At 34.6% G+C, this 25,975-nt stretch overlaps 3 protein-coding genes across 5 annotated transcripts; 2 read left to right on the top strand and 1 right to left on the bottom strand.

Annotated features, from left to right (window-relative positions):
- The first annotated feature begins 3,003 nt into the window (after nt 1-3,003).
- On the top strand, nt 3,004-10,372 carry LOC145562624 (uncharacterized). Of its 3 annotated transcripts, none has more exons than XM_081622967.1 (17): nt 3,004-3,347; nt 3,916-4,491; nt 4,870-4,926; nt 5,463-5,528; nt 5,682-5,741; nt 5,924-5,962; nt 6,053-6,097; nt 6,381-6,419; nt 6,504-6,551; nt 6,663-6,743; nt 7,009-7,056; nt 7,665-7,763; nt 7,872-7,925; nt 8,021-8,068; nt 8,341-8,565; nt 9,116-9,177; nt 9,760-10,372. In XM_081622967.1, exons 4-17 carry the CDS (start codon nt 5,492-5,494, stop codon nt 10,195-10,197), a joined length of 1,323 nt encoding a protein of 440 aa, XP_081479093.1. In that variant the 5' UTR covers nt 3,004-3,347; nt 3,916-4,491; nt 4,870-4,926; nt 5,463-5,491; the 3' UTR covers nt 10,198-10,372. The 3 variants fall into 3 exon arrangements, with proteins under 3 accessions (XP_081479093.1, XP_081479095.1, XP_081479094.1); XM_081622968.1 differs by lacking the exon at nt 3,004-3,347 and adding an exon at nt 3,438-3,629; XM_081622969.1 differs by lacking the exon at nt 5,924-5,962.
- A 903-nt stretch (nt 10,373-11,275) lies between these two features.
- On the top strand, nt 11,276-14,584 carry LOC145562626 (uncharacterized). Its single transcript, XM_081622972.1, has 5 exons — nt 11,276-11,723; nt 12,095-12,415; nt 13,173-13,343; nt 13,914-13,975; nt 14,049-14,584. The coding sequence occupies exons 1-5, from the start codon at nt 11,564-11,566 to the stop codon at nt 14,484-14,486; spliced, it is 1,152 nt and encodes a 383-aa protein (XP_081479098.1). The 5' UTR covers nt 11,276-11,563; the 3' UTR covers nt 14,487-14,584.
- A 1,007-nt stretch (nt 14,585-15,591) lies between these two features.
- LOC145562620 (sphingoid long-chain bases kinase 1-like) lies at nt 15,592-24,598 on the bottom strand. The gene is made up of 9 exons (XM_081622964.1): nt 24,296-24,598; nt 21,166-21,730; nt 20,698-21,069; nt 20,204-20,297; nt 20,084-20,121; nt 19,703-19,849; nt 18,434-18,533; nt 16,685-17,634; nt 15,592-16,074 (listed from the first exon to the last, which is right to left on the bottom strand). The coding sequence occupies exons 2-9, from the start codon at nt 21,580-21,582 to the stop codon at nt 15,925-15,927; spliced, it is 2,268 nt and encodes a 755-aa protein (XP_081479090.1). The 5' UTR covers nt 21,583-21,730; nt 24,296-24,598; the 3' UTR covers nt 15,592-15,924.
- Between the last annotated feature and the right edge of the window lie 1,377 nt (nt 24,599-25,975).

Genomic DNA, 25,975 nt, shown 5'->3' with positions numbered 1-25,975 from the left:
ATTATAAACGTACATGTATATCGAGAGTAATTCAATTTACACTCCCTATGAACGAACATAATATCAATACTCCGTCTTCTACATCATGGCTCTAACACTAATTACAACATGCGACATTGGACATTCGAATATCATAAATTTACAAGGGATATTCCTAGAACGTCATACATAACATGATATTGCAGATGAACAAATTAATTACAATGCCATACATTAGTGTCACATTGTAGTATTACTTCACATAATGATGAGATAAGAGGAACATGTGATCCACGATTTTTTCTTAAAAATTCACCAGAGTGGCAAATAAGTCTGTTGTCGATTTGTCTGATTATATACCCGGCCCATCTGTACTCTGGACCATTACATTCATGATTCATCGTTTGAATTTTCTATTTTTAAGGTTCAATTTTAATTTATTTTTTTTAAAGGTTCAATTTTAAAATTTATTATTCTTATAAGGTATGTCAAAGTATTTATGGAAATTTCTTTTATTTTTCATGAATTCAATTCGTACCAATCTAATACTCCACTAGTAGGTACATTTTGTTTTTGTCATTTATATCAAACTTCACTTATCAAATTTAATGAAGCAAGAGTATAAAAAAATCAAAAAAAAAAAAAAAATGGTTTACTCTTCTCTCATCTATACTATATATTAAAAGGCGTTTATAAACAAGTTTATATGCCACGTGGTCATATTCTCATTTTGTTTTGAGCCAACAAAAATATCAAGATTTATTTCTTCCTTTAATATACTCTATAAGTTTACTATTTTATTGTCGTACGAAAAAAGTCAAAACAGAAATAACTTTTAACAATCGTAAGAGTCATAGTTGAGCTGCTACGCTAAAATTCTTTTGGGATATCACGAGTAAGCAATTGTTAGATGTTGACTTTCCATACATAAATACAAGTGTTTTATTCATGTATTGTGATTTGTGAATTTGGAATCGCTAAAGTTGCAATCCGTGTATCTATGAATGAATCTTGACGCACGATGATGATAGCGCAAGTCCATGTCCAAATTGGCTGGCATAAATGATAATTTCCTCTCTTATACGGTTTTGTCAATATCATCTTGAAAGAGATTATAAAAATGAATAGGACTGTAGAATTAATCATTTTATATGGATTATGGACCCATTAAGTTGTTTTTTTTAAGGTATCGAGAATTAATTTATCATATCGTATATTCTTGTACTTCCTACATTCACATCATCACATGTAGGTATTAATAACATTACATCGAATGGAGCAATTGTATTAAAATAATTTGCCATAATTATAGATTTATAGTTATCTGTTTTTTTTCCTTTTTAAATGTGTATCACTTTGATCAGGCAAGTACGGAGTAGATGTTAAACTTCAACTTTTAAATTTTACCTTAAAAAAAATACTTGTAATTTTTAGTATAAATAATTTCAGTTCAACAAAAACAACTTAAGTTCAGCAAAAATAAAGTGAAATGATGAGAGCCTAATACTTATTGTGACTCATTTTTTTTGTGTAAATGGTCATATTATGTGGTAAGTTATAAAAAAACAAAATAATTCTTATAATACTGACTGAGTAACTCTTATAACACTAATGAAGTAACTCCCGCTCATCGCTCGCCATCAATATTTAAAATTATACACTGACACATGACACATATGTAACCGATACTCATGTGAATATGTGGATCATAATTTTTTAATGTATAAATTACCAATACGGTGATACCGGTTAAAGTGAAATACTACCTTTATTTTACTTCTATATATATCTCACGAATAATACAATAAAGTTGCAAGTAATATGAAACGAAGGCAGTAAGTAGGGCTGTAAACGATCCGGGTCGAGCCAAGTTTTAGTCTGTTCGAGCTAAGTTTGATAAGAATTATTTGTGTTCGAGGTTGAACGAGCTTTAAAAAATCTTGTTCGAGCTGGGCTTGTTAAAAATTTGCCTTGTTCGAGTTTTGTTCACGAACATACTCGTTTGCATTTCATGTTTAAGTTCGAGCTTGAACGGGTCTAAATCGGGCTTGATTAAGTAAACGAGCCGAAATTTATCATTAAAAGTATGATTTCTTTCAAATTTTAACACATCCATTTAATTTTATATAAGATATTTATATTTTTCCTATAGAAAAAAGTAATGGCGGAGTTTTCATGCCTTTACATGATGAAATAATTAGTACATTTTACAAATATGTATGAATAAAATATTTATAAATTTTTCAAGTTTTAATTGGCCATAAAAAACTTATAAATGGACTTAAACGAATTGTTCATAAACGCTACCGAGTCGAACATGATGTTGTTCGAGCTGTGTTCATTTATGTGACAAGCTTAAAATTTTTGTTCAAGCTTGTTTGTTAGCTTAACAAACGAGTTTTGACCAAGTTTTGATCGAGCTTGTTTGCGAGTAGTTCACGAACGTATCGGCTCATTTACACCCCTCGCAGTAACACAGTAAGTTAATAATGCAAAAAAGTGACAACTCAACTTTGAATATAGGTTGTTAGGTTCCACCGTTGTACTTGTATGAATGATTTAATGTAGGGCATAAATAACATAAATCAAATCAACAAAAAAATCCATTCACATGAGCAAACATTAATCAATCAAAATCTATAAAACCACATTGACTTAGAAAGAGCTTAATTATGTTTAGTCAACTGACCCATCACCTAAATCAATACTTTCCCCTTACAAACAGACCTAACATCATGCCAGCTATATAATTAACATTAATGATAATGATTAATGACCAAAACATGCAATATAATACTCCTCCATTTCCACTACTACAGCTCTAAGTTAATATTCTTTTGGTCGTGCTAATTAAAATACGAACTTAATTAATAATTTTATTTTATAAGATTTCGATCAAATCCAATCCCGACTACATTATTGTCTTTTGTGATTGCTAGCGAAAAGTCTCAACAAACGCATTAAACATGTTGGATATAAATGAGACTCAGTAATGAAATAGAAACCCCATACACATCATATGATAGTTGTAGTTTGTAGCTTTGAAAAATACAACAAAACAATATAGATAATGGAGGTCCAGTATGAGAGAGAAGTAGAAGAAGTGATTGGTGTAGATTTACAGACAAGAAGAAGATCATCAAATTCTCACCTTTCAAAAAAAACCAACATTATTACTAGTGATTTAAGTGACACTAGTAATTTTGAGTATTCTGTAAGTATGGAAAATACTAATAAAATTACTAGTAATAATAAAAATGGTACTATTATTATTACAAATGGTGAAAAACCCAAAATTATTGAGGGTAGATCTGCTAGTGAAGAGAAATTGGCCAACTTTGATGAGCATAATGTAGCTCAAAATGAAGGTAGACCCACTTTTTTCTTCCTGCGTGTATTAATTTTGCAAGTCAACTTATATATATACATTTTTCTTAATATTTTTTATATGGGTTCTGAGGAAAATGCTTCAGAATTTTGGAAATTTAGCTCAATTTTGGATTTATTCATAATTTTTCAGCATTACCCAGTTCCAAAAATTTAATCTTTTTATGAATTTCTTTTTACCTTGAGTTTTGAAGTAAGAAATATTACTATTGGTTATGTGAGTGAAGTTGTGGTGACTGTCAATACTTAAATTCATGAATTGGGTATTCTTTTTGTTTTTCCATGTTTTGGTGAATTTTTTTGATGAATGTTGTACTGTAATTAGCTCAAAGTATTTGGCAGATTCATAATATTTCTTTTTTTTTTTTTTTTTTTTTTTTTTTTGGGTAAGAAATCAGAATCTGTTGAAGATTACAGAAATCCAATATAATTTTCTCAAGATATTTGTAAATTAAATGAATTATTATGTTGTTTATCAGTATTTAATATTGGCTAAATCTTGAATAGGGTTCTGCTTTGAAAAGATTTTAATTGCTTATTTGTCTGCAGACACCAATGGATTCACTGTACATCCTAATGGGGGTCATGCTGATAAATTCTCTCTTCCAGAGAACAATGGAGGAGATAGGGAGACCGATATCGAATCAAATACTTCTAGTGTCACTAAGAACCCAGAAATTTCTTCTGGCCTTAGATTTGTGTTGGATGATAGTTCAAATGGGGACAATGTCAAGTCTTTGGAGTTTTATAATGGTGAAAACTTGGTGAACAAAACTTAAGTTATAAGTGATCAGAATGAAATTGTTGAAACAGGTCAATCTCAAGAAGTTGAGCCAGAGATAGATGAATATGAAGTTGAGAGGGTGATCCGAAAGCAGGAAACACATGACTTAATTTGTCCTAATTGTAGAGAATGTATAACCAAAAGAGTCATTCTTAAAAGGAGGAAACGTACATACGATAAAATTTCCGAAGATGAGCCAAATCTTGGCCAAATTCCCCCTCCTATAGATCCTGAAACAGACCAAGGAAAGCCAGAAAATAAGCTTCCTTCAGGTGAACAGGCTAGTGACAGTATTGATGCCGTTTCATGCTTTTCATGCTTCAGCATTTTTGTTCCGAAAGGTAGATTTTCTTACTCTCCTCAACAGATACTCTTTTTTTTAGCTACTTTGATGCTTCTGGCAGCATATCTTTGTTCTGCTTCTATTTCTGTTGATTGAAGTTCCTGTCTCGAGCCATGGTGCTGAAAGCTAGTAAATATAGTAACTAAATGGATTAATAAGCTAATTCTGGACTGAAGTTGAGACGTCGATTAGTGTGATATTTCCCTTTTAATTTCCAAGTACACACTGGCCTTTTTGTGAAGTAGGGTTCATATTCTAGTGTCAACTCTACCCGACCACCATTATCAGACATGTAACCCATAACTTTTAACTAAGAAATTCATTGCTGTTCACTGTCAAACTGACTTAGGTCTAACCACTGCCTTTAACTTAACAGGAGATGGATTTCTATGCTGGAGATTCAAGCCTAAGCCAACTGTTACTCTGCAGCCAGGTAAACTTTGTCTCAAATTCATTGGCAAATTAATTGGGTGGTGATCATTTCCCTAAACTGTTGTCCTTTTTTTTTTTTGAGATTGTAACTGTACCCTATTATAAATCTACAATAACCTGGAGTTGCAGCCTAATAATCAATCACCATTACCTTCTTCACAATCACACCGCTTGTTGTCTTAACAAACTAATGCCCAAGTCTAAGTTAAAGGCATGCAAGTTCCCCATGGAATCTCTTCACTAAAAAAATACTTTCTGGGTTGATTCAATAAAGCTTTTGATGAGAATGAAAAGTTGTATATTTCTCATATCTTGAGCAATCTATCAAGGTAATAAGATACAATCTACATTTCTGCAATGTAAGCTGAAGATTTGTATGGTATACTGACGATATCCCTTGACACTATATACCTTAATGAAGCCATACCTTCAGGAAGACAATACATCTAGATAAAAGATTCGGAAATTGGGATAAAATTGGCAGTTAGATACTATAATTATTGATGAACTGAGCATCATTGTTCAATGGGATTGCAGGCCAATCAGTTGACACATCAGCCGGCTCCATGGATTCAGCAGCTCAACTAAAAGAGGATGAGGCAGGTATACATGATAGATGAAATCATAGAAATGCATTCTTTTCTTCTTCTAGATCAAACTTTCTGCTTTAAGTTTAAACTTATTATACACTCTGTTTTTTCTTGAACAACTTCAAATATTAAGCTTTAACTTCTAACCATCTCTTCCTAATGGCAGGAAGAGTATTTCCTATGTGGATCCTGACTTGTTGTCAACCATCCCACACAGAGAGGCCAGGTTTGAATTCAAAACCTTTAGCTATCAAAGAAACATGCATGATTGATTCCTCCTAAGCTTAGTGTTGCATTATTAGACCCGAAGAATTTCAATATCAAGCTTATAGTTTGGTTCACAGTTGTAAGGACTTTTGATTTCCCTTTTCTTTTCTGACATTTCTATCTTTGCTTTCGAGCCAATAGGGAAGCCTGAACCAAAACCTTCACCAACTTCAGAAAATGGTACGTTTCTTCTCCATACTCAATCTTACATAATTACCAGTTCTTAGTAACTAGTGTTGATTGTGAGTTGTGACATGTTTTTCTGTTCAGGTAAAAAAGTCCCAAGCGAACTTCCTTCACCGCCGCCATCTCAAGGTAAACTCCATCTCTCTTAACAAAAGAAATGTCATTTCTCTGTACAGACAAAAAATGTTTTGGTCCTCAAGTTGTGACAGTCAAATTCCCAATTAGCAGTACGTATTTTCCATTCACTCGTAAACGAGTCTCTCTCAGATATGCTGTGCAGAATACATCAGTAATGCTGGATACATTCTTCCTCTTGTCCTCTTTCTTCAGTTATTTGTACATGATCTTGTTTCATATTTTGTGGTGTAAGCTGTTAAGAGGCTTATAGATTTTTCATTCTGTAATACTGCAGAATTACCTGTTTCTAACAAACCTGGTGAAGTACCTGAAGGTAAAATTTTCTTGTTAGTTAGTTGCGGATCTAGTTACCAGCTATAATTGATAGGATGTAAAGCTTTATTTCTTTTCCATGCAGAAACCCAGCCACCACCCACACCTTTATCTCCAGTAACATCTGACAGAGGTGGCTCTCTCTCTCCCTCTCTCACACACTCGCTTGCCTTCTGTTTTGTACCTTCTAATGTTGAAGATGTTAATGTTCTTACGTGTATCAAATTTTGACCTTTCTTTGCAGATAAAGACTTTTCACTGTGGTTTTTGACCTGCTGTCAACCTTCCACTGAAGGATTAAAACCAGACCATGCACCAATTACCGGTACATCATAGATTTCAATCTTAATTTCATCAAACAAAAGATATACAAGTACATTATGTCAGTAATCTTTTAATATGTGGGTGGCATATATGGCTTAATAATTTAAAAAGTCAATTTGGAAGGATGCTCATTGTCAATTATTTTTTTAGTACAGTGTACTTTGGCTGAAAGCATGGCCTTTTCATTTCTAAATAAGCAGTCATGTTGAGTAGATTGCAGAATTAAATCCTTCCTAGCCTGATTGTTGAATGTTTCTACTGTGCAGATACAAAAGTTCCAATACATGAGAGTAATTCTCCTGCTCCAGCTGATGGTAAATTTCTTCCCATTGATCTGTTTGAGAGAATTTCCTCTTCTTCCTCATCCTACTCACTTAGTAGTTTCCAGTTACTAAAAACCATAGTGGACTATTTTTGGCAAGTCTAGCTTCCCCTGTTAAATTTCAGACTATAAGCTTTACGGAGCTGATTGCCGTATGTTTTTATAATGATGCAGACACACCATTGGTGCTTAAGCCCTTCACTCCTATAAACCCTGGTGATGGTAACTCCCTCCTCCAGTCCTCCCTGTAGCGTGCCTAATTACCAGCAGTAAAACAGGCTTAAAAAGCAAGAAGCTAACATCTGAAACTATAATATCAACCGCACCATTGATGCTTAAGCCTCAACTCAACCTTTCCCATCCCCTTCTCTTTCATCAATTAGTAGCATGATGTAATATTGAGTTACAAGTTACTAGGAGGCTTATTGATTTCTTTTGTATGATAAAGCAGAAACAGCATTATCATCTGAACCCTTGACTCACTTAACGGTTAACACCTGTCACTGGAACCCATCTAGTCCCTCTCTATCCAATCAGCAGTGGTATCCAGATCTCGAATATTTAGTATAACTGGCTTATTGTGATTTCTTTGTTATGCAGGAGCCCCTGTAACAGTTGACAGACAACCTCTTGTAGCACCTGAAGGAAGTACTTCTTGTGATAATGCAGATACACCAGTGCCTCTCAAGCCTAAACCCGGTAAAGGACCTTATTCTCCATGTCTTGTGTCTCCAATTAGTTAATGTAATTTAGTTTCGGGTTACAAATTATAAATCACACCATCTATTGTTATTTTCGCTTATATAGATGGAGGATCACCAATACTAGTTAAGCCTATACCCGTCATAAAACCCAATTACAGTACGCCTCTTCTCTCTAGTCAATAAATGTCATCATTCAATTTCTTCTTTAAACTTTTGAGAAGCTTATTGTTATATCATTCTGTGATGATGCAGGTATCCCGTCACCACCAGATCTAACGGCCCCTGATACTTCTAAGCAAGGTATTTCTCTCTCTATCTCACTCTCAGCACGCGTTACATTTGTTTCTTTTCTTAAAGCTAAGGTGTGAAAGAAAGCTCCTACTTTACCATGATTCTGCTAATGTGATCGTGTCCCAGGAATCCTAGTACAATGCTGTATCATTCCACTATTGTGGAGGATTTTGATAAGTATTACTTGCATATGTTTAATATGCCATATATTGTCTTTGCCGTCCCAACTTTGGTTGAAAGACTCTTCCTAATAACATTGACTCAAATTCACAATAACGCAGAGTATGTTATCGTGCCAATTGTTCCTCAACCCTCACCGGTCGACGAATCTGGAACAAGTCCTACAACAGGCATCAAGGAACCGCTCGTTATACGTCAACCTGAACATCCAAGACCTGGATTTTCTGGGATAGATATAATTAAAGCCATTGTCTATGGTGGTCTCTTGGAATGCATCACCAGCCTAAGTGTCGTAAGTTCCGCCGCAGGTGGTGATGCCACCACATGTGAGTCTTCTGCCTCAAAGCTACTTACTATTCCATTCTATTGTCGGTATATATGCATAAAACAGCTTCAGAAATACAGTGGTTGCATGAGATCTACATGTGTAGAGTGTAGAGTGTAGAAGCTATATGCAATTATTTGGTATTTCACATTACATCGTGCCTTTAATTATATTTAAATAAAGCAAAGTAATTGTAGATATTGTTACTTAAAAGTTTTATGATATCATGCAGCATATATTCTGTTGTTAGACGAACTATACCCCTCTCACTCCCCTCACCCCCAAATCAGAAGCTCAAAAGCCTTTTATTGTATATTCCGTAAAAAAATTCCTTTCAAAATTGATATTTCCACAATTCCACTGCCTTTAGTAAATTCAAAAGTGACACTACCTTGGCTCCTTTTCAGTTCAAACTTGAAAGTATCATTTTATTTATTTATTATTTTATTTTATTTTCTGTTTATTTCATCCATTTATTCAACCCGGACATATATTTAGTCAGATGCTGCTTCAGCATCATGAATTTATAACCTTGCCCTATATGTTTGCAGTGAATATTGTAGCTTTGGGACTTGCAAATGTCTTTGGAGGACTTGTTCTTCTTCTTCACAATGTAAGTGCCATTTCAGCTTAATGCCAGACTATTATTACCAATGGTATTTCGACTTTTAGTATACAACTAAATCAACATATATCATACTGGCCACCACTTTACGGCCAGAAGTTTGGCTTTTCAGGTAGTTGTAGATTCTTATTTGATCCTGAATCCTTAGTTAATCCTTTACCATATTTTTTGGGTAAATAGATCATTTACCATTTTCTTGTCCATCTCTATACTAGTGTGCCGTGTATGCTGGCCAAAAGATGCTTTAGGCTGAATATGCCAAAGAAATTGTTAGTGTGGATTTGCTAAATGAAAAATTAATCAAAGCCAGAGAATAAATTGTCATAATGCAGGGGTGAATATTGTTAGTGCGGATTTGCTAAAAGAAATACTTCGTATTAATCAAAGCCAGAGAATTAATCGTCATAATGCAGGGGTGAATCTTCAAGTAAAATAAAGCACTGTAGACCCGGTAGTATATTAGCTGAAGTAAATAATAAAAAGGTTTTCATCATAGAAAAGATATAATGATCCTCCTCTATTGATGACACTATGATAACATAATTCCTCCGATGTGACTTCACTATGCAGCTAAGAGTGCTGAGACATGAGCATGCAACGGAACGCTATATAGATCAATTGGGGTCACCAGGGCACTTTAAGGTGCATGCAGTTATTGCTGTATTATCTTACCTTGTTTTTGGCCTTATGTCTCCTATCATCTATGGCTTTGCCTTCCGCTTGAGTGACAACAGGGACTACAAACTCGCTTCACTTGCAGCTGCTGCACTTGTTTGCATCGCCATTCTTTCTATAGCAAAAGCATATGCCCGAAGTCCTCCAAAGGCATACATGCAAACTATCTTCTATTACATTGGTGTTGGATTTTCGGTCTCTGGGGCTGGATATGCTGCTGGTCATCTCATAAACGAACTACTGAAGAAGCTCGGTATTTTTGACCCTAAGGCTCCTGCTGCAATGTCTTTGTTTGAAGCAGGAGCCATGAAGGGGGCATGGTCATCTTATTGATCACTATTCGTATCCGAGAGTTATTTGTTGATTTACTAGAAATCAAAAGAGGGTGACTGAGGGATGATGCTTGATCTCTGCATTTGTAATTCTATATTCTTTGTATCTTAGCTTAGGCTTCTACTCTTGTAGAGAGCACAATAATGATAATAAGTAGTCTTTCTTTTCTCGAGCTTCTATGGTTATACTTTGTACTTCTTTTTACATGATTTTTGAAATGATGCATCTAGTATTCCTGTCAAAGAGATTGCAAAGTACTCTCTAGTTCCATTGGAATCGTCCCATAGGAGAATTGTTACTTTTTAAAGTTTTAGTCGGGTAAAGTCGATGACAGAGAAAATTGGTGAAACCAAAGAAGTGTATGTGAGATCAAAGTAATGGGGCACTCCGTATGCATGGGTATGGTGAAAAACTTCACGACACATCTAAAATAGTACTGTAATATGGAGCAATTTCAATGGGACGGAGTTAATTTAACAAAGTTGATGGAATGTGTTTTCCGTGACTTCTCTCATTAATTGTCAAAATAATATAAATACGCAATCCGAACCTATGAAATAGTAACAATAAAAAGGAGTGAGGCCAGAGGGAGTATAATATACATAAATACATTATATATCTATCACTATCATCAACCTTTTAGTTTTAATTACCTAAGACATTAACAAGTTAGGACAATAATGTAAATCAAACATATTATCTGTATAAAGATCATATGTGGTCCAATTTCTATAGTATACAACCTTGTGAGAAATAGAATTTGTATACATCATTGTGACTTCGTGAGCAATAGTCCAAGTAAAGGCAGCAATGACAAAAGAATCTGTTTTTTGAGTTAGCCAACGCATTAGCATCCATCTATCAATCCACATTATGCCAGCTAAACTGCATCATTATGATAATATTCTATATATTTCGTGAAATAAAAATGTGCACCCAAAAAAAAAAAAAAAAAACAGAGTAGTTACTGGTTTGACATGCATTGAGTTAGAAAAGGAGAGTAAATTAATTAATACCGGATGTTATATCATTTTTTTTTTCTTTGTATGTAGAGAGGCACAAAGGGTAGCGATATTGTAGATATGGATGATATTTAAATTCGATCCTATGGATACCACTTTCTGATCGGGATATTTAACCAACTGAATTAATTGACACCTATTTACTATGATATCATACTATGTTTGACTATCTAAGAAAATCGAAGTTATATTAGGTAGAAAAGAAGAGGAAGGGAGAGGACTTTCACATTTAAAAAAAGAAAAAAAAAAAAAAAAAAAAAAGTTGATTTAATTGGTTTAACAATATAGAACACAATTTTCATTATAAGTATCACAAATGTCAATCATGTGAGTTTGTTGCAAGCATGAATACCAAAACCAATATTATTAGTAATGGTGAAAATTCTCTAATTTTCGAGGGTGGGTTAGCTAATGAAGAATCTATCATTCCTCCTAATGTTAAAGGAGGAAGCTTTAAGGAACACAAGATGAAAGAAACATACACAAATGCAGCTCAAAATGCAGGTACACTCACTTTTCCTTTTAAATTTTAACATGGCAAGTCAACTGTAGTTCTTTCAATGGTACATACCAATGTTTTTGTTTAATTGTGTTACAAATTGTGTATCGAGGCTTTAAAAGCATGTGTGATGTACACGTGAGGATTCTCTCCGGTTACTAGACCATCTTGTTACGCTAATAAACGAAGAAATTATAATGGACCGCCTTAACAAATGAACGTAACAGTACTGATTCAAAACTGTAACATGATCATATTATCATATGTTAAATATTGAAGTTAACATATTATATGTAGCTTTTACATTTTGTTTCAGGAAAACAAATTAGAAAAATTTTTTTTTTTTTTTTTTTTTTTTTTTTTGGGGGACTGGCAGATATCAGAGAATGCTCAATTCAGAATCAGAATAATGTCTTAGCAAAAAAATTCGACGTAAATGGGGTGATAAAGAAACAGAAGATACATGACTATATGAGCTGTGCTACATGTAACTCATATATTACGAAAAGGGTCTCTTCACATGGAAGAGTAATTTCCACAGAACCAGAAGTAGCACGATTTTATGAGAAGAAGGTGATAAATGAGCAGGAAATTCATGATTTGTGCTGTTCTAGTTGTAACTCATATATTGCTAAGAAAATCATCTTGCACAGAAGAGATATAGTTCCTGATGAAAAGGCCATCAGTCCACAACCAGGTAACTTATACATCACTAAAATGTCATTATTTATGTTTATAAAGTTTGTAAGGCTAAATATAATGCATTCACTTTCTCTGAGGTTAATTAACTCCCTCTGTCCGGAATTAATAGTTACACCGTCCATAATTAGGAATGATTCACCTCTGATATTGCTAAAATGTTTTCTTACCATCTTCTTTCCATTCCTTATGCATGTGTGTGTTCGAAAGCAATCTATGTTACATTAGAAAATATGACAATTTTTTCTGATATCCCATATTAGTATACGTGACAAGCAATTCTAATAAGAGAAAGTAGTTTTCAGAACAATAATCAAGAACTGTTCTAGTCCTTGCTAGTGAAATAAAACGCCGAACCCATTATTGTTCTGTTCCAATGACAAACTAGGACATGTCCAGCACTTAGAAATTAGCTTTTCAGAAATCTTATAAAATGGAAGATTTGGTCATAAGAAGAGCACTTCAAAAGGGAAGATTTAAGAACTAAGAAGCTTTTATATACTTTGTACTTGATTTGAACAATCAACAATAACTATAAAGAAGCTGTCACATATAAATCTCTTTAATTTGAAAAAAAAATACAATTTTCCCTTAATCATTGTTTGATATTTAATTATTTCTCTTTTTGTAAAGTATTTTTTTCCAATCAAGAAAACACATAAAAAGAATAGAATAATTGAAAGTGAAATAACACCTAGAAAAGTAAACAACCTTTTAATTTAAGATCTTTGACCCAAATTTCTACAATAATGCAGGACAAATGATTGTGCAAATGCCTGATGTTATAGAGCATATTTCACTTGAAGCTCCTACTCCTGAAGTGTCTTGGTTGGACATAATCAAAGCCGTTGTGTATGGTGGCCTCGTTCAATCCATAACTAGCTTATGTGTCGTAGTTTCTGCAGCGGGTGGAGATGCTTCCACATGTGAGTTTTCTCATCAATTCTGCCTAAACTCCTGCTATGCATTAGTCAGTTTTACATAGGTTGGTTTCAGTGATGTTTTTGGTTTTATACTATACTTGATACATTAAACTGAAGTTATATAGCCTTATTCTGTTCAGAAGTATCAATATTTTGGAAATTTCTTCTTAAAAGATTTGTTATATGATCCAGCATCATTTAGTTACAGAGTTACAGGCGTTACTGACATATTTTCCAATGATATTTCTGTTGCCAATGATGTAAAAGGTCAAAATTTGTGTTTCATAAACATAATATTTCCTTGGAATTATGCAGAGACTATTCCAAATTTCTGGCAGATAACGCCTTTGGAAAATCTTAAGGATGTTTTGAGTGGCTTAAAAAAGTATTTTTGGACTATACTGAACCACTGATTCCTTCTGAAACAGTGCACTGTATTACTTGAGCTTGAAAAGGAAATATTGCATGCTGTCAAATTATTTCGGCAAAAAAAACCGCACGCTTGTTATTGTGGTAATCTAGATTATAAGACATTTACATTCAGGGTTTTTATATTATTAAGATGTGTTGCAGTGAACATAGTAGCTTTGGCGCTGGCAAACGTTTTTGGAGGACTTATTGTTCTAGCTCATAATGTAAGTTACTTCTTTTTCAAACAGCATCTTACATCAGTAGGTTTCAGATCTGACACTTGACCTGATCTTGCAGCTTAGATCTCTGAAACAGGAGCAGAACACGGAGCATTATGAACAACAACTTGGGAGACCAGGGCACTTTCTGCTCCATGCAACAATTGCCATCATGTCTTATCTTGTGTTTGGCCTAATGTCTCCAATCATTTACGGGTTTTCTTTCTACAAAAGCAATAACAAGTACCTCAAGCTCGCAGCACTTGCAGCTGTTTCTCTCGTCTGCATCACACTGCTGTCCACAGGAAAGGCATATCTCCAAAGGCCTCCAAAGGCATATATGAAGACCGTTTTGTCCTACATCAGTCTTGGTATCATGGTTGCTGGACCTGGATATATAGCAGGTGATCTAGCGAACATGCTTCTTAAGAAGCTTGAAGTGTTTGATTCATCGTCTTCTGGTAGTATGTCTGTGATTGAAGCAAAAGTAGTTAATGGAGCATGGTCATCTTATTGATTAGCATTGGCATTCATTTGTAGGCGTTTTGCCTTCTCAAGTATACAATTGTCACTGATATATGTTGAAACTCGCGCAACAATCAATAATGACATTTCTGCCTCTTAATTGTTTATTATACTGTGTTACAAAATGAATGTAAAGCAATTTTAAGTTATCATTCAGGCTGTGTTACAATTAAAGGCTTCTTAGTACTTAAATTTACACTGTTGCATCAACCTTTTTATCAATTGAGCCTCAAAAGCACATCACCTTTCTTCAATCTTCACTGGTTAACCACCCTGCATCTTTTTCAGTGAGATCGAAAACATAAATCGGCTCAATGCCATCTTCCATCATTGGAACAACCCGAAACCTCCCCTTGATACCTGCACAGCATCTTCATTTGCAAGAATGCCATCTCCTTTCCAAGACAAACCCAAGGTCGAGCTTGAAAAAACAGGTAAGAAAATGAGTCTTGTGGCACGAACTTCCACTTCCGTCCTCCTTCGTTTCTGAATCCTCCACTTGTAGCCAATGCTCTGGTCGATATGTAGCCCAATCACATTAAGAGTTCCCCTCGTAAGGAAAATCTCCTAAACTTCATTCTTCCCATAGCATAAGGGAGGTATGATAGCCAACTACCCATTTTCACTTTTATGCATCTGGCAGTACCGCCAGTACACCATCGGTAGTGGCCTCCTTGGTGTCTAATCCCACTGGTGGGTATAGCCTCATGCTCTCGCACAATGCAGGATGAGCGTGATCAATGATTTTTACTTGTAAATTCAAGGCTGACTTACATTTCAATTTTAGGATAATGCACTGGTCAGTGGACACTGGTATCTTAAAAATATGTATGTACACCCCAATTTGAATGCTCCATTTACCAAAAGGTTATTAAGAATCTAATAATACGAAGTATAAGTTACTTTCCTAATGTAAGCCACCTAAACTCTGTAGACGCTGATACCAGACAGCTGTTAAAATTAAAATGATCATTACAGCAGAGAAACGAACGCGATCATGTCACTTTCATGCCCAGAACCAATAATGCTATGTGATGAAACATTGAAACATACAACGAAAACTGAAATCAGACAATGTATAATGATCAGGAAAAACATAGAAGAAATGGTTATAGTACATATATCTCGGGGAACAAGGTGAATACAGAATTCCCGATAAATATTACAAAGTGTTGACAAGGGGCAGATCAAAAAAAAGAATGGAAGCAACAGCAGGGCATTATCTGACAAAATTTACAAGCAGCTCTTACATTGCAAAGACAAAATAGCAGGAGGTGGGATCACAAGAAAAAATAATAATAAAATAAAAAATTAAAAAGGTTTATATGTTATCTATGTTCTGCACATTCTATTACCACACAGAAGCTGAGGGAGAACCCATGCACCCCAACTGCAAAATGAAGAAAACTGATCTACACTTGTCAATGGCTTCATATCTGTCGGCTGGGAGGTCGACCAATAAGCCGACATTGTTCAGGGAGCAATGAAGTTATGACTTGTTCATGGACTGGAAAAAGCTCCCCGTCAATCCCACATCCATTATGAGAATGCTTTCCTGGTTTGATCCTGACAGATTTCACCTGCATTCCAACAGAAGACGTCTTAGCACCCAAACTGCAGGCACAATCAATGCTAACTAGAGCACATATTTTATTAAGAGTAAACAATCACACATTCACCTGTAAGGTCATAAGCTTATAATTTTGTTAACAAGTGAAATATGTTAATTTAAAGATCATAATACAGCAACTTGAGGAATGACACCCATTTCATCATAGAAGAGTTTTAACCCTCATGTCAAATAGTCTCGACTACTAAGCCATAACAGGCATACAAATTATGAACGTATAATGTTAAGCTGCCCCTCCACCAAATCCCGTCCTCTGCCAGATTAGAGTAGAAGCCAACTTTCATGGAAGCAAGGAAAACATTACAGAACTGACATAAACATTGAAAAGAAGTAAGAAACAACTTTCATCGATGACTTAAAGAAAACATTAGTTAAACAGCCTTTGTGCTTTTTTTAGAAATAAATAAATAAATCATCCTTCTATATACACATACGTACTTTCTCAAAAAAAAAATACACATTTTTATTATGATTATTATTATTACTTGATGGATGGACATATCATTTACCAATAGCTTCAAAAAGTAAAGACCTTGATAAGGAAAGGACTTCCAACATACCTTCACATACTCAACATATGGCAGGGACAAATGTTGACCAAATTGTAGACGTAAGAAAAACCTCAACAGCCTTAGCCTACCACTTCCGTGTACCAGTAATAGATCTAAGGCATTGTCATCAGGTTCAGCATTCGGTGCCACCACCTGAGTACTTAAACCTTGAACAGTTTTGCATGAATGGTTGCATACTAAAACACCAAGAAATTGTCCCTTCTTAACCACCCAATTATCTTCAAACCTAGGAGTTACTTCAATCCTTCGATCCTCTTCATCTTCTTCCGGTGGTGGTCCAGGCAATTCAATGCGATTTTCTTCATTCCAGTTAGGCTCAGAGTCCCACTTAGGTTCAGAATCCCAGATTGGACCTGGGTCAGACATTGTGGAAGAAATATCCTCCTTATCTGGTCCAGTATTTCCCCAGGAGCTTCTAGTTGCATCATGTGTGGTGGTCATTCCAGTCCATCCTTTATCTGCCCGTGACTTGGACCTAGTCCTTGGCCAATTCGGAGTGGTTGAAAGTGGAATTTGGGGGTGGATTACTTCAGGTTCTGCCATTTCATTCCTCCTCCCGGAAGAGAGACGTTTTGTTTTAGGATCTAAGCCACGCACATAATCAGATGGCTCAGTGCTGGCACGTGTGCTACTGCCAGTTGTGTCCATATCCACACCTGACATCCTACTAGGGCTCATTATTGAATCAATACTTGACAAACTGGAAGCTCTGGGAAGACGATCTGTATTGGATTTTCTCATAATGTCAGTGTACAGATCAGACATATCAACTACCTCTTGATCAGCTAGAAATTTTCCATCCTCAGGTGCCCCTGTAGATGCTGGAAGGTATTCTACTTCAAAGTTGTATTTCGGTAAGCATAAAAACTTTAGAAAACCGGCCACAAAGTAACGCAATGGACCAAATCGCTTTTGGTATTTCTCAGAGAGCTCCAGCACTGAAACAAGGTAAAATTAAGATATGAAAATATTTCAATTAAAGCACAACATATAATACCAGATAACTGTAAAGAGGAGAGGGTTTGTGCTTTATGCTTCAAGCTGCATCTTCCCGTTTAATATGAACATTCAATCCAACACACATTGAAAGATATCATCATATCAGCAATCTAAAAAAATGTTATCCGCCTACATATAAAGTATCACAAAAAATATTTTTTAAGAGCAATTTCAAGCAGCATGGACAATTTGCATGTAAACATATTGGCACTTGCCAAAAACAGATGGGTTTATGCAGTTTGCCAACTACTCCGTATTAGGCATAAATATAAAAATGAGCAACATAATTGGGCCAACACTTAAAGAATAATATTAGCACAAAAGGCAAGATCTTATGAAGGAAAGGCGGGTTCATGAAATTGACATGGCGAAGAAACAAATAAGGGTATCACTGATAACATGCAGAGCAGTTTACAAACAATACAATCTATGAAGTATATACGTAGTAGTGACTAAAAAAACCAGGATCTGTAACAAACACCCTAGCTCTTCTTTTGGGGTTGCAAATCTTGCAATAAGGATTAATTTGCATACTATGATTACTATCCTGTGACAACATGATGGCATACATTTCCTCAAAATCAGTACATCATTTAGAAAGTCCACATCCCTAAATAATTCTTCAGCTTACTGTGAAAGAACAAAAACGTGCACACAATAGCTAGATTTCAGAGAGAGGGGGAGAAAGAGGCGCTTCACTGTTTCAACAACACAGAACTTGCAAGTATGATTAATTACCATCACTGACAAACCCGAAATATGTGACAGTCGACCCAAAGTGAATTAATCCAGTCTGTATCCATTCAACTGCAAACACATCTGTCGCGGTAAGGCCTCCCTGGAGACAAGCAAAATGGGGGAGAAACATAAATATAAGAAATCACAAAATAAATGACAAAGCTCTACATCAGTAGTTCAGCAAACTTATTTGAATAAGAACAAGAAAGATTTGGGCCTTATATTAGTGACTGTAGAAGGTATAAAGCGACACCCATGTTGATTACAGTAAGTCAGTTGCTCAACAAGAAGAGGGGGTGGGGGAAAGCTGACACTCATAATGACAATGGAGTTCTGTTCATGGCCTTCATGCTAACTCCCCTCAAGTTAACAGCTAAAAACAAAAATAAAAGCAGGACTTCCAAAAAATTATTTACTCAGAAAATATAAAAATAAAATAAAATAAAATAAAAAACAGGGGAGATAATATATGGCACCATCTTGCACAGCTATTCTAGTTGCATTTTAAGAATGCAGTTGCAATGTTAGAATTGGGAAGATAAAGCATCTTCAATTTGCTAATAATCAACATCTCTCAGACCATAATTTTCAATACAAACACGCAAGTTTAAATTATACAGTTCAAACTTCAAATGTACAACGTTCATTACATTTGTCAAGCCTCGAGAAGCTATCACGAATTCATGATAACCTTTGGTGATATGGCATAAAGAAGGCTAACTACCAGAATGTGACAGTAATTCAGTGATTCGCTCGTTAACCAAAGCTAAGCAATGTTAACCTCAGCCCTTTCAGGAGACATCCAAATAACCAACTTATACCTTTGGTTCAACAACCAACATAAAGTGCAGGTGAAAAATGTGCTCAAAAAAGTGTGTCTAATCTATAGGAAGCAACACAGCTCCAGAATTTAGTCAAAAGAAAAGAATGATGGAAAGAATAATCCGAATCACATAAATGAACTCATGCCAGCTTCTTACTTTAGTTACACAGCATAACATGTCTCAATATATAGCATAGAAGAAATGAAGGGCAGAATCTATACAGTGACCTTAACCTACAGGAACTAAGAGCAACATAAAAAAGTCGTAAAATCTGATATCACAACCACCCCCAAGAAAAAATAACTATAAAAAGAAAGAAAGAAAAATATACTAACAATCAAGGTCAATAAAAAAACACATACAAATTTTTTTGCACATCAGGAGGCAAAAGAAGTAGCAAAACTCTTCAGAAGCTAATGAAGCTTAGTATGAAGTTACAACCAACCTTCACGATTGATATTGCAGCAGAAACAGGATCTCTAACCCCCAAAACAGTCCAAACAAGAGAATTATCAGAACCAGCTGGTATAATTCCAATCGGGATCGAAATGGCCTCTTTTTGATCATTCCTACTGAGTAAACCATTTAAAACCTGCACAGTCAATAAGGATTCAAAATTCCCATGCACCCATATGAATCAACAAAATATCTTGATAGCATACGAAATATGTGTTATTGAGCTACTGTTGTGCATTAAAATCATGACCAAATGGACCTTCTCCCCAAAAATTGAAGCCTCAAACATAAGCTACTATAAAGTAGCATCATATAGGTCGTGTGATAAGTGATAGTCAGGACACTAAAGAGAAAAGGATTTAAGGCATACCTCGTTAACAATTCCATCACCTCCAACACAAACGATCCCTATCAACAGAAAATAGGATAATGAAATAAAAGAAATAAAAGATGTGAAATGTAAACATAATGTCCAAATTTTAACAAATACCATCAGGACAAGTGCTAAAGTCAACAGTGGAGGCAAGTTTCTTAGCATGTCCAGCACAAGTTGTTTTAACAACCTCCAGCTTAAAACCTGCAAGCTGAAATAATGACAGCCATGAGCAGATCAAGTACTCTGCATACACATCCAAACAATGATATCAAATATACTAATCCACGGTTATCAACAATTTTTTGGAAGAAACTTTAAAGCATCGCATGTTTTTATTGCAAGGGATTAAAACCCAATGACACATAACTCAATCCATATATATTCCAGGTGAAAAAAGTTAAAACACAAAACCAAATGATAGTCACTATAGAATTCATAGACAGAGAGGAATTTCAATTACCATACCATCTGAAATTAATGTACCCCTAAATCCTAACAGCCCTTCTGATATATTTTTCAATTGTAGTCATTTCATAGAATTTGACGCAAGAACGTTTGATAATCAATGCCCTGGTGCTCATAAGTGTGTCAACGGAATATTAGCATACCTTAAATATCGGTTCAACCATTCGATGAAATACTTTACTTGACCGGCCACGTCCAGACCGTGGGTTCAAAATTACAAGCATTCTGGGCGGACTCTTACATTTGATATATGGTTCAAATGGTTCAAAAAATATATCACCAGACTCTGAAGATTGTTTCTTTGAGGATACAAGTGGGTGCGGCAAACAATTAATATAACATTGTTGATCTGCAAAGGCATTAACCCATTGAAGTGCCTCATCTGGGTTTGAAGCCAAAAAACGATAATCCTTCCGACATCTTCGAGGTTTCATAAAGCAAGATGGGACAAGTGCATGGTTCTTTATCGGATAGGAGTGCACAGTAAAATGTCTAAGACCAGAGTTATATGATAACTGAAAACAAAAAGGAAGGAAAAAAATATCAATAGGGATGATATAGCTCCAAAACTACTACAAGATTTACTGAAGAACAAATTTAAATTAGCTCACCGAAATCACATCTTCCAAGTACAATGTATCTGATCCCCAAACTAGTGCCTTGCTAGTAAGCTTGGCGTCAGTAGCATCCTGGTTTATCGATTCTGTTGAAGTCTGTGCATCAGTACTTTTCTTAGTCTTCCTCTTATCCAAAACTAACTTTCCAGTAAATACATCATATCCTAACAAGTCAGATAGTTCGTCCCCAATGTCAATTCTGTGCTCATCCCTCTTTGCTGTTTGTGGATCATTGCTAGTAGCAAGGACCTCATTACGACGTGAAGCCTTTCCTTTGCTACGTTTTTCAGGAAACACAACTGGAGAGCAGTGTTGTCCAGTGGCTATATTTGAACAGAAGCTCAAGCGACGGCCAGACTGCTGGGTTGTCACTCTTAACGGATTCTTTGGAATAACTCCAGTATTCTGCATTTTTTTTATGGGAAGAAAATATCCCCTCACATAGAAGGCTGCAGTGACCTTCAATTTGAGTAATCAGATACCAAAATCAGACCCTCACCATATACATTTGCATCCAGCAGAAACCCCGGGTACATCAGCTCAAAATCGCTGGTAAACACTGTAAAGAAAGGGATGAAATTAGAGAACTAAGGTGTATAAAAATGTCACAAAACTAAGATTTGGACATGACCACGACGAAAAGGCAATGGCATGTGAACCAGTACAAGAAGCAGTAATTAGAATGTAAAATCAAAAACCAGTTATAATTGCATTAACAGGGAGAAAGAAAAAAAAAAAAAAAAAAAAGGGACGAGAAGAGGTGGGGCACCAGGGGATAAATTACAAAAGACATCATTATTGCAGCTTGTTCCTTATGTACATCAAATCTCCAATCATTGAGGTCAAGAGATCATCAGTGAATTAAACTTATGCACTATAATGCTACCAGCCTACCACACTGAGGCTGATATATTTCTGCTCAGAGTTTCAGTACATAAGCATTTAGCCTATTTGATATCGCGTCTTAACTTGTCATATATGGGTTCACTATACAAATTCCTTTCTTCACAGTCAATTCAACAAAAAAAAAAAAAAAAAATGCGATCCAAATGGCTGACTAGTGTCTAATTATTTTCTTAACTTAAACCTTAATATTTCATGACAAACATGCAAATGTATATTCTTGGTAATCATCTTATAAAATATAACTTATTTTATATTACAAGGTTGGATGTTCCAAACTCCATCTTAAATATCTCACTCTCTAGTAGATCTAATATTCTGACAAAATAAGGGCAGAGACACAGGCTGGCAAATCACATATTTCTACAGAAAATCAAAAAACTTTATATGGCCATTGGCCAGAGTCTAACACTGTTGTTCTAGAGCATGCTACACAAAAAAATATACATCAATTTTAAAAACTAGTGTCATGAAAGATATCAACACAGTAATCTTAATTAAAGTCTATAATTCCTCACACTTCAAAAAGATGTGTATGAACTAATCCAAAGTCAGAGCATTTGCAACAAGATTCACTAGAACTACAAATCTTACTAGATTTTAATCTTGAACAAGAGCAACTATCCTAGCTTCATACATAAATTGATATGTGTAGGCATCAATGAGTGAGCTCATATACAAAATTCTAAGGTCCGGAAATAAAGTGAGCTCAATGAAAAAGGGATTTTGGGCTAAACAAAGGGATTTAGGCTAAACAAAAAAGGATTTGGGTTAGAAAAAGTCTTTGGACTAAGATAATTGGGAAATTCAAACAATCATTGGATCCATTACGCAACCTAGACCATATTAGCAGATGATGTACATTTCAAAGTAGTTCAAACATTGGGCTTAATTTGGGTAGACACAATTTGGTGTCTACAATATGAAGTATGAACAGCTACAAGCAGCCCAGATTTTTTTTAACGATGAAACTCTCAGTAATCACTACAAATAAGTGAAACTTTACTAACCGACACTACCCTCCCTTTTCAGGGAGTTAGCTTTTGAAGCCCACGAGTTAATATCCAGAAGAGGCTAGCATTGAGTGTTTGAAACTAATAAAAACTGAAGAGTGGAGAGGATGACGGAGAACTGAAACCAGACAGCTCAGCAAATGCAAATGTAAATGAGGAATCAGCTGGAGTCTTGGATGGACAGAAACAATACTTAAAATTGGAGAACGGACAGAATTCACATAAATTATACTTGTAATTTGTGATTCAGCTACTAGCCTAGATATAAATTCAACTGTTGGCAAACTGGCTTACCTGCTAAACCAATGGATATTTTCACCAACTAACTCTTTCAGCATTTTCAAGGTTTTCCTCTTGAGAACATAAGGAACCACATAGTACAGTATAATCGTGGTGGGATTTAAACCAAGGTCAAGAATACAGCCAACACTAACAGCCCTCCCCCTGAAGAATTTAGCAGCTAGTTTAGCTGACATCCATACTCCGTCAATTCTATGGTTTTACAGCAATTAACCATGTGACATTCTTAAAATAAAAAATAAGTTAAACTCTAGTTTCTGGCACGGCTGGCAGGGTAGTCAAAGACACATTCAAATCAGCTTGCCATTTCTTATTTTTATCATGGCAATTTGAAATAAGAGTTAAAAAGGCAGAAATGCCCATTGATTAACTCTATTGATCAAAATCAATTAAGCAAAATAACAAGTTCGCAATTCCAATTTTGCAAAATAAAGCTAGGTAGATATAGATTAAGCTCACTGCAATACTCAATCCTTAACCCTGAAAACAAAGTCTATAGCTCTATCTCTAGCTCTCCCTACATTTATACTTGCTACAGGTATTCGCTTTAGCTCTCGCTACATCTAAGGACTACCTTCTAACGTTCGGTACCCGAACCTTGCTCATCTACATCCGGCATATACTAAGCTAAAACCTAACCCTCCTCCCCACCTGCAATTCGCTATAACCACAGCTTATTTCCAAACAAACTAATCACCTGCAATCCACCAAAATTGAATTTACTAAAATAACAATCCCTAAATTCAAAAAAAAACATACAAAATCAATGAAGAACCAAAAAAAACAGAAGTAAAACCCCAAAATTCAAAATTTCCATCAATTACCAGCATTAATGCACACAAAAAACATATAATTCAAAAAAAATGAACAAAATTAAAGTAAAAAACAAAAATTGATCAAGATCTTACCTCAAATACCCTTAGATCACACCTCTGAGCTGCCTACCTAAAACACAAACAGTAATTTCCCAAAAAAAAAAATAGAAAATTGATCGAAATCTGATGAACAAAAATTCAAAAAAAAAAATAATTTAATTGAACAGACGATGATAAATGTGGTAGAAAAATGGACGATTAAAAATGAAAAAAAAAAAAGAAAAAAGAGTGAATTGATTTAGGGTTGAAGAGTGAGAGAAGAAAAAGAGGAGAGAGAAAATTGAAGAGTGGAATAGAAGGAGAAGAAAGAGAATGGTTTTAGGGATATTTGGAGAGAGAAAGTGTAATGGTGTCACTAGTCATTGAGTTGTGCCGTATTTTCTTTCTTTCTTTTTTTAACTTTATTTATTTATTTTTGTACTGTTTTTTAAAAAAAAAAAAAAAAAATACAGTAATTAGATGATTTTGTCACAATTGATGTCATTCTTCTTCCTTTCAGTTGTTCCTTTTTATTTGTCCCATTTTAAATTTTTTATGTTACTAAAATTTTGATTATTTAAAATATTTTTAGATTCAGTTATTAAGTGTTACACGTAATTTTTATTGTTGTATATGGTATTATGTGCATAAAATACGAAAATTTTGACCATTTAAAATATTGTTAGATTCAATTATTAAGTGTTACACGTAATTTTTTATTATTGTATATGGTATAATGTGCATAAAAACTGGTGTAAAAAGTCAAATCAAACAAAAGGATTGGATTTTTAATTAATTATCATTGATAGTTAAATCAATATAAAGTTTGTACTTGTATAGATAATTAATTAGGTTAATAGGTGAATGGAAATGAAAGGGAAAAGGGACTCACCCACCAAAAGCTGGCTAACACATTTGAATGTTTGTTTCCTTTTCTTTATTATATTGCTTTTTTCATTTCCATTATTATTATGTGTAGAATAGGCTTTTTGTGTTTTTTGGAAGGTAGGGAAAAGTTCTTTGTGAGAATTAGTGCACAAGTAATATGGTAGGAGTACTTTGCATTTTAGTACGTTATTAAAGTGTTAATAGTGGATTAGGATGAGCTAACTTTATTTCAGCTCTTTTTAATTTAGTTTTATGATAGAATGTTGTCTACTTTGAGCTAAAATATCTCTAAAGATATTGTCATGTTGATATGTAGAGCCTCGATTGATAAAAAAAATTCGGCGTTAACTTAAATTAACGTAGCTCAAGTATATAAACTATGTCTACATTCAAAAATCAATTTTGTCTACCTTTGGAAATTGAATTTGAATTATAGAATAATGTTTATTTTTATGGATATGACCCGTTTTTCACTTTCATGAGCAATATTTATTTTCATAACAGTGTCACTACTTAAGAAAGATTTGTGTTTAAATTTAATTGTCTTTGAGCTAGTTCATTCAATAGTATACCAAAATAGCAAATAAAGACCAAGTTTAACGTAGTTCGTGTTTGATTGACATTAAAAAAAATATATACGTAGTAATACATAAATAAATAAAAATTAATTTGTAATTGAAAGCAAGAGGATAAAGTTGTTTTGTTGGTAAACTTATAAAAGTTGCTAACCCTTGACTCTTTGAGCCATATTTATTTTATTTTAACTATACTCCCAATCGGCCAATCATACAATAATCCCCTATGTTTGAATTGTACATTTGAAATATTAGTTCAACTTCTCGCTTC

The sequence above is a fragment of the Chenopodium album genome, chromosome 10, assembly GCF_948465745.1.
Source record: "Chenopodium album chromosome 10, dcCheAlbu1.1, whole genome shotgun sequence".
Lineage (NCBI taxonomy): Eukaryota > Viridiplantae > Streptophyta > Magnoliopsida > Caryophyllales > Amaranthaceae > Chenopodium > Chenopodium album.
Note: the sequence above shows the minus strand (reverse complement) of the source record. Positions and strands in the feature narration are given on the sequence as shown.

Excerpts from the sequence above, each read along its gene's own strand:
- LOC145562626 (XM_081622972.1), top strand. The coding sequence starts at position 11,564 with ATGAATACCAAAACCAATATTATTAGTAATGGTGAAAATTCTCTAATT. Across the intron at positions 11,724-12,094 it reads AAATGCAGCTCAAAATGCAG|ATATCAGAGAATGCTCAATT; the intron begins GTACACTCACTT and ends GGGGACTGGCAG. Across the intron at positions 13,344-13,913 it reads GGGTGGAGATGCTTCCACAT|TGAACATAGTAGCTTTGGCG; the intron begins GTGAGTTTTCTC and ends GATGTGTTGCAG.
- LOC145562620 (XM_081622964.1), bottom strand. The coding sequence starts at position 21,582 with ATGCAGAATACTGGAGTTATTCCAAAGAATCCGTTAAGAGTGACAACC. Across the intron at positions 20,298-20,697 it reads TGGTTGAACCGATATTTAAG|CTTGCAGGTTTTAAGCTGGA; the intron begins GTATGCTAATAT and ends TCATTATTTCAG. Across the intron at positions 16,075-16,684 it reads CATATGTTGAGTATGTGAAG|GTGAAATCTGTCAGGATCAA; the intron begins GTATGTTGGAAG and ends GTTGGAATGCAG.
- LOC145562624 (XM_081622967.1), top strand. The coding sequence starts at position 5,492 with ATGGATTCAGCAGCTCAACTAAAAGAGGATGAGGCAG. Across the intron at positions 5,529-5,681 it reads ACTAAAAGAGGATGAGGCAG|GAAGAGTATTTCCTATGTGG; the intron begins GTATACATGATA and ends TCCTAATGGCAG. Across the intron at positions 8,566-9,115 it reads AGGTGGTGATGCCACCACAT|TGAATATTGTAGCTTTGGGA; the intron begins GTGAGTCTTCTG and ends ATATGTTTGCAG.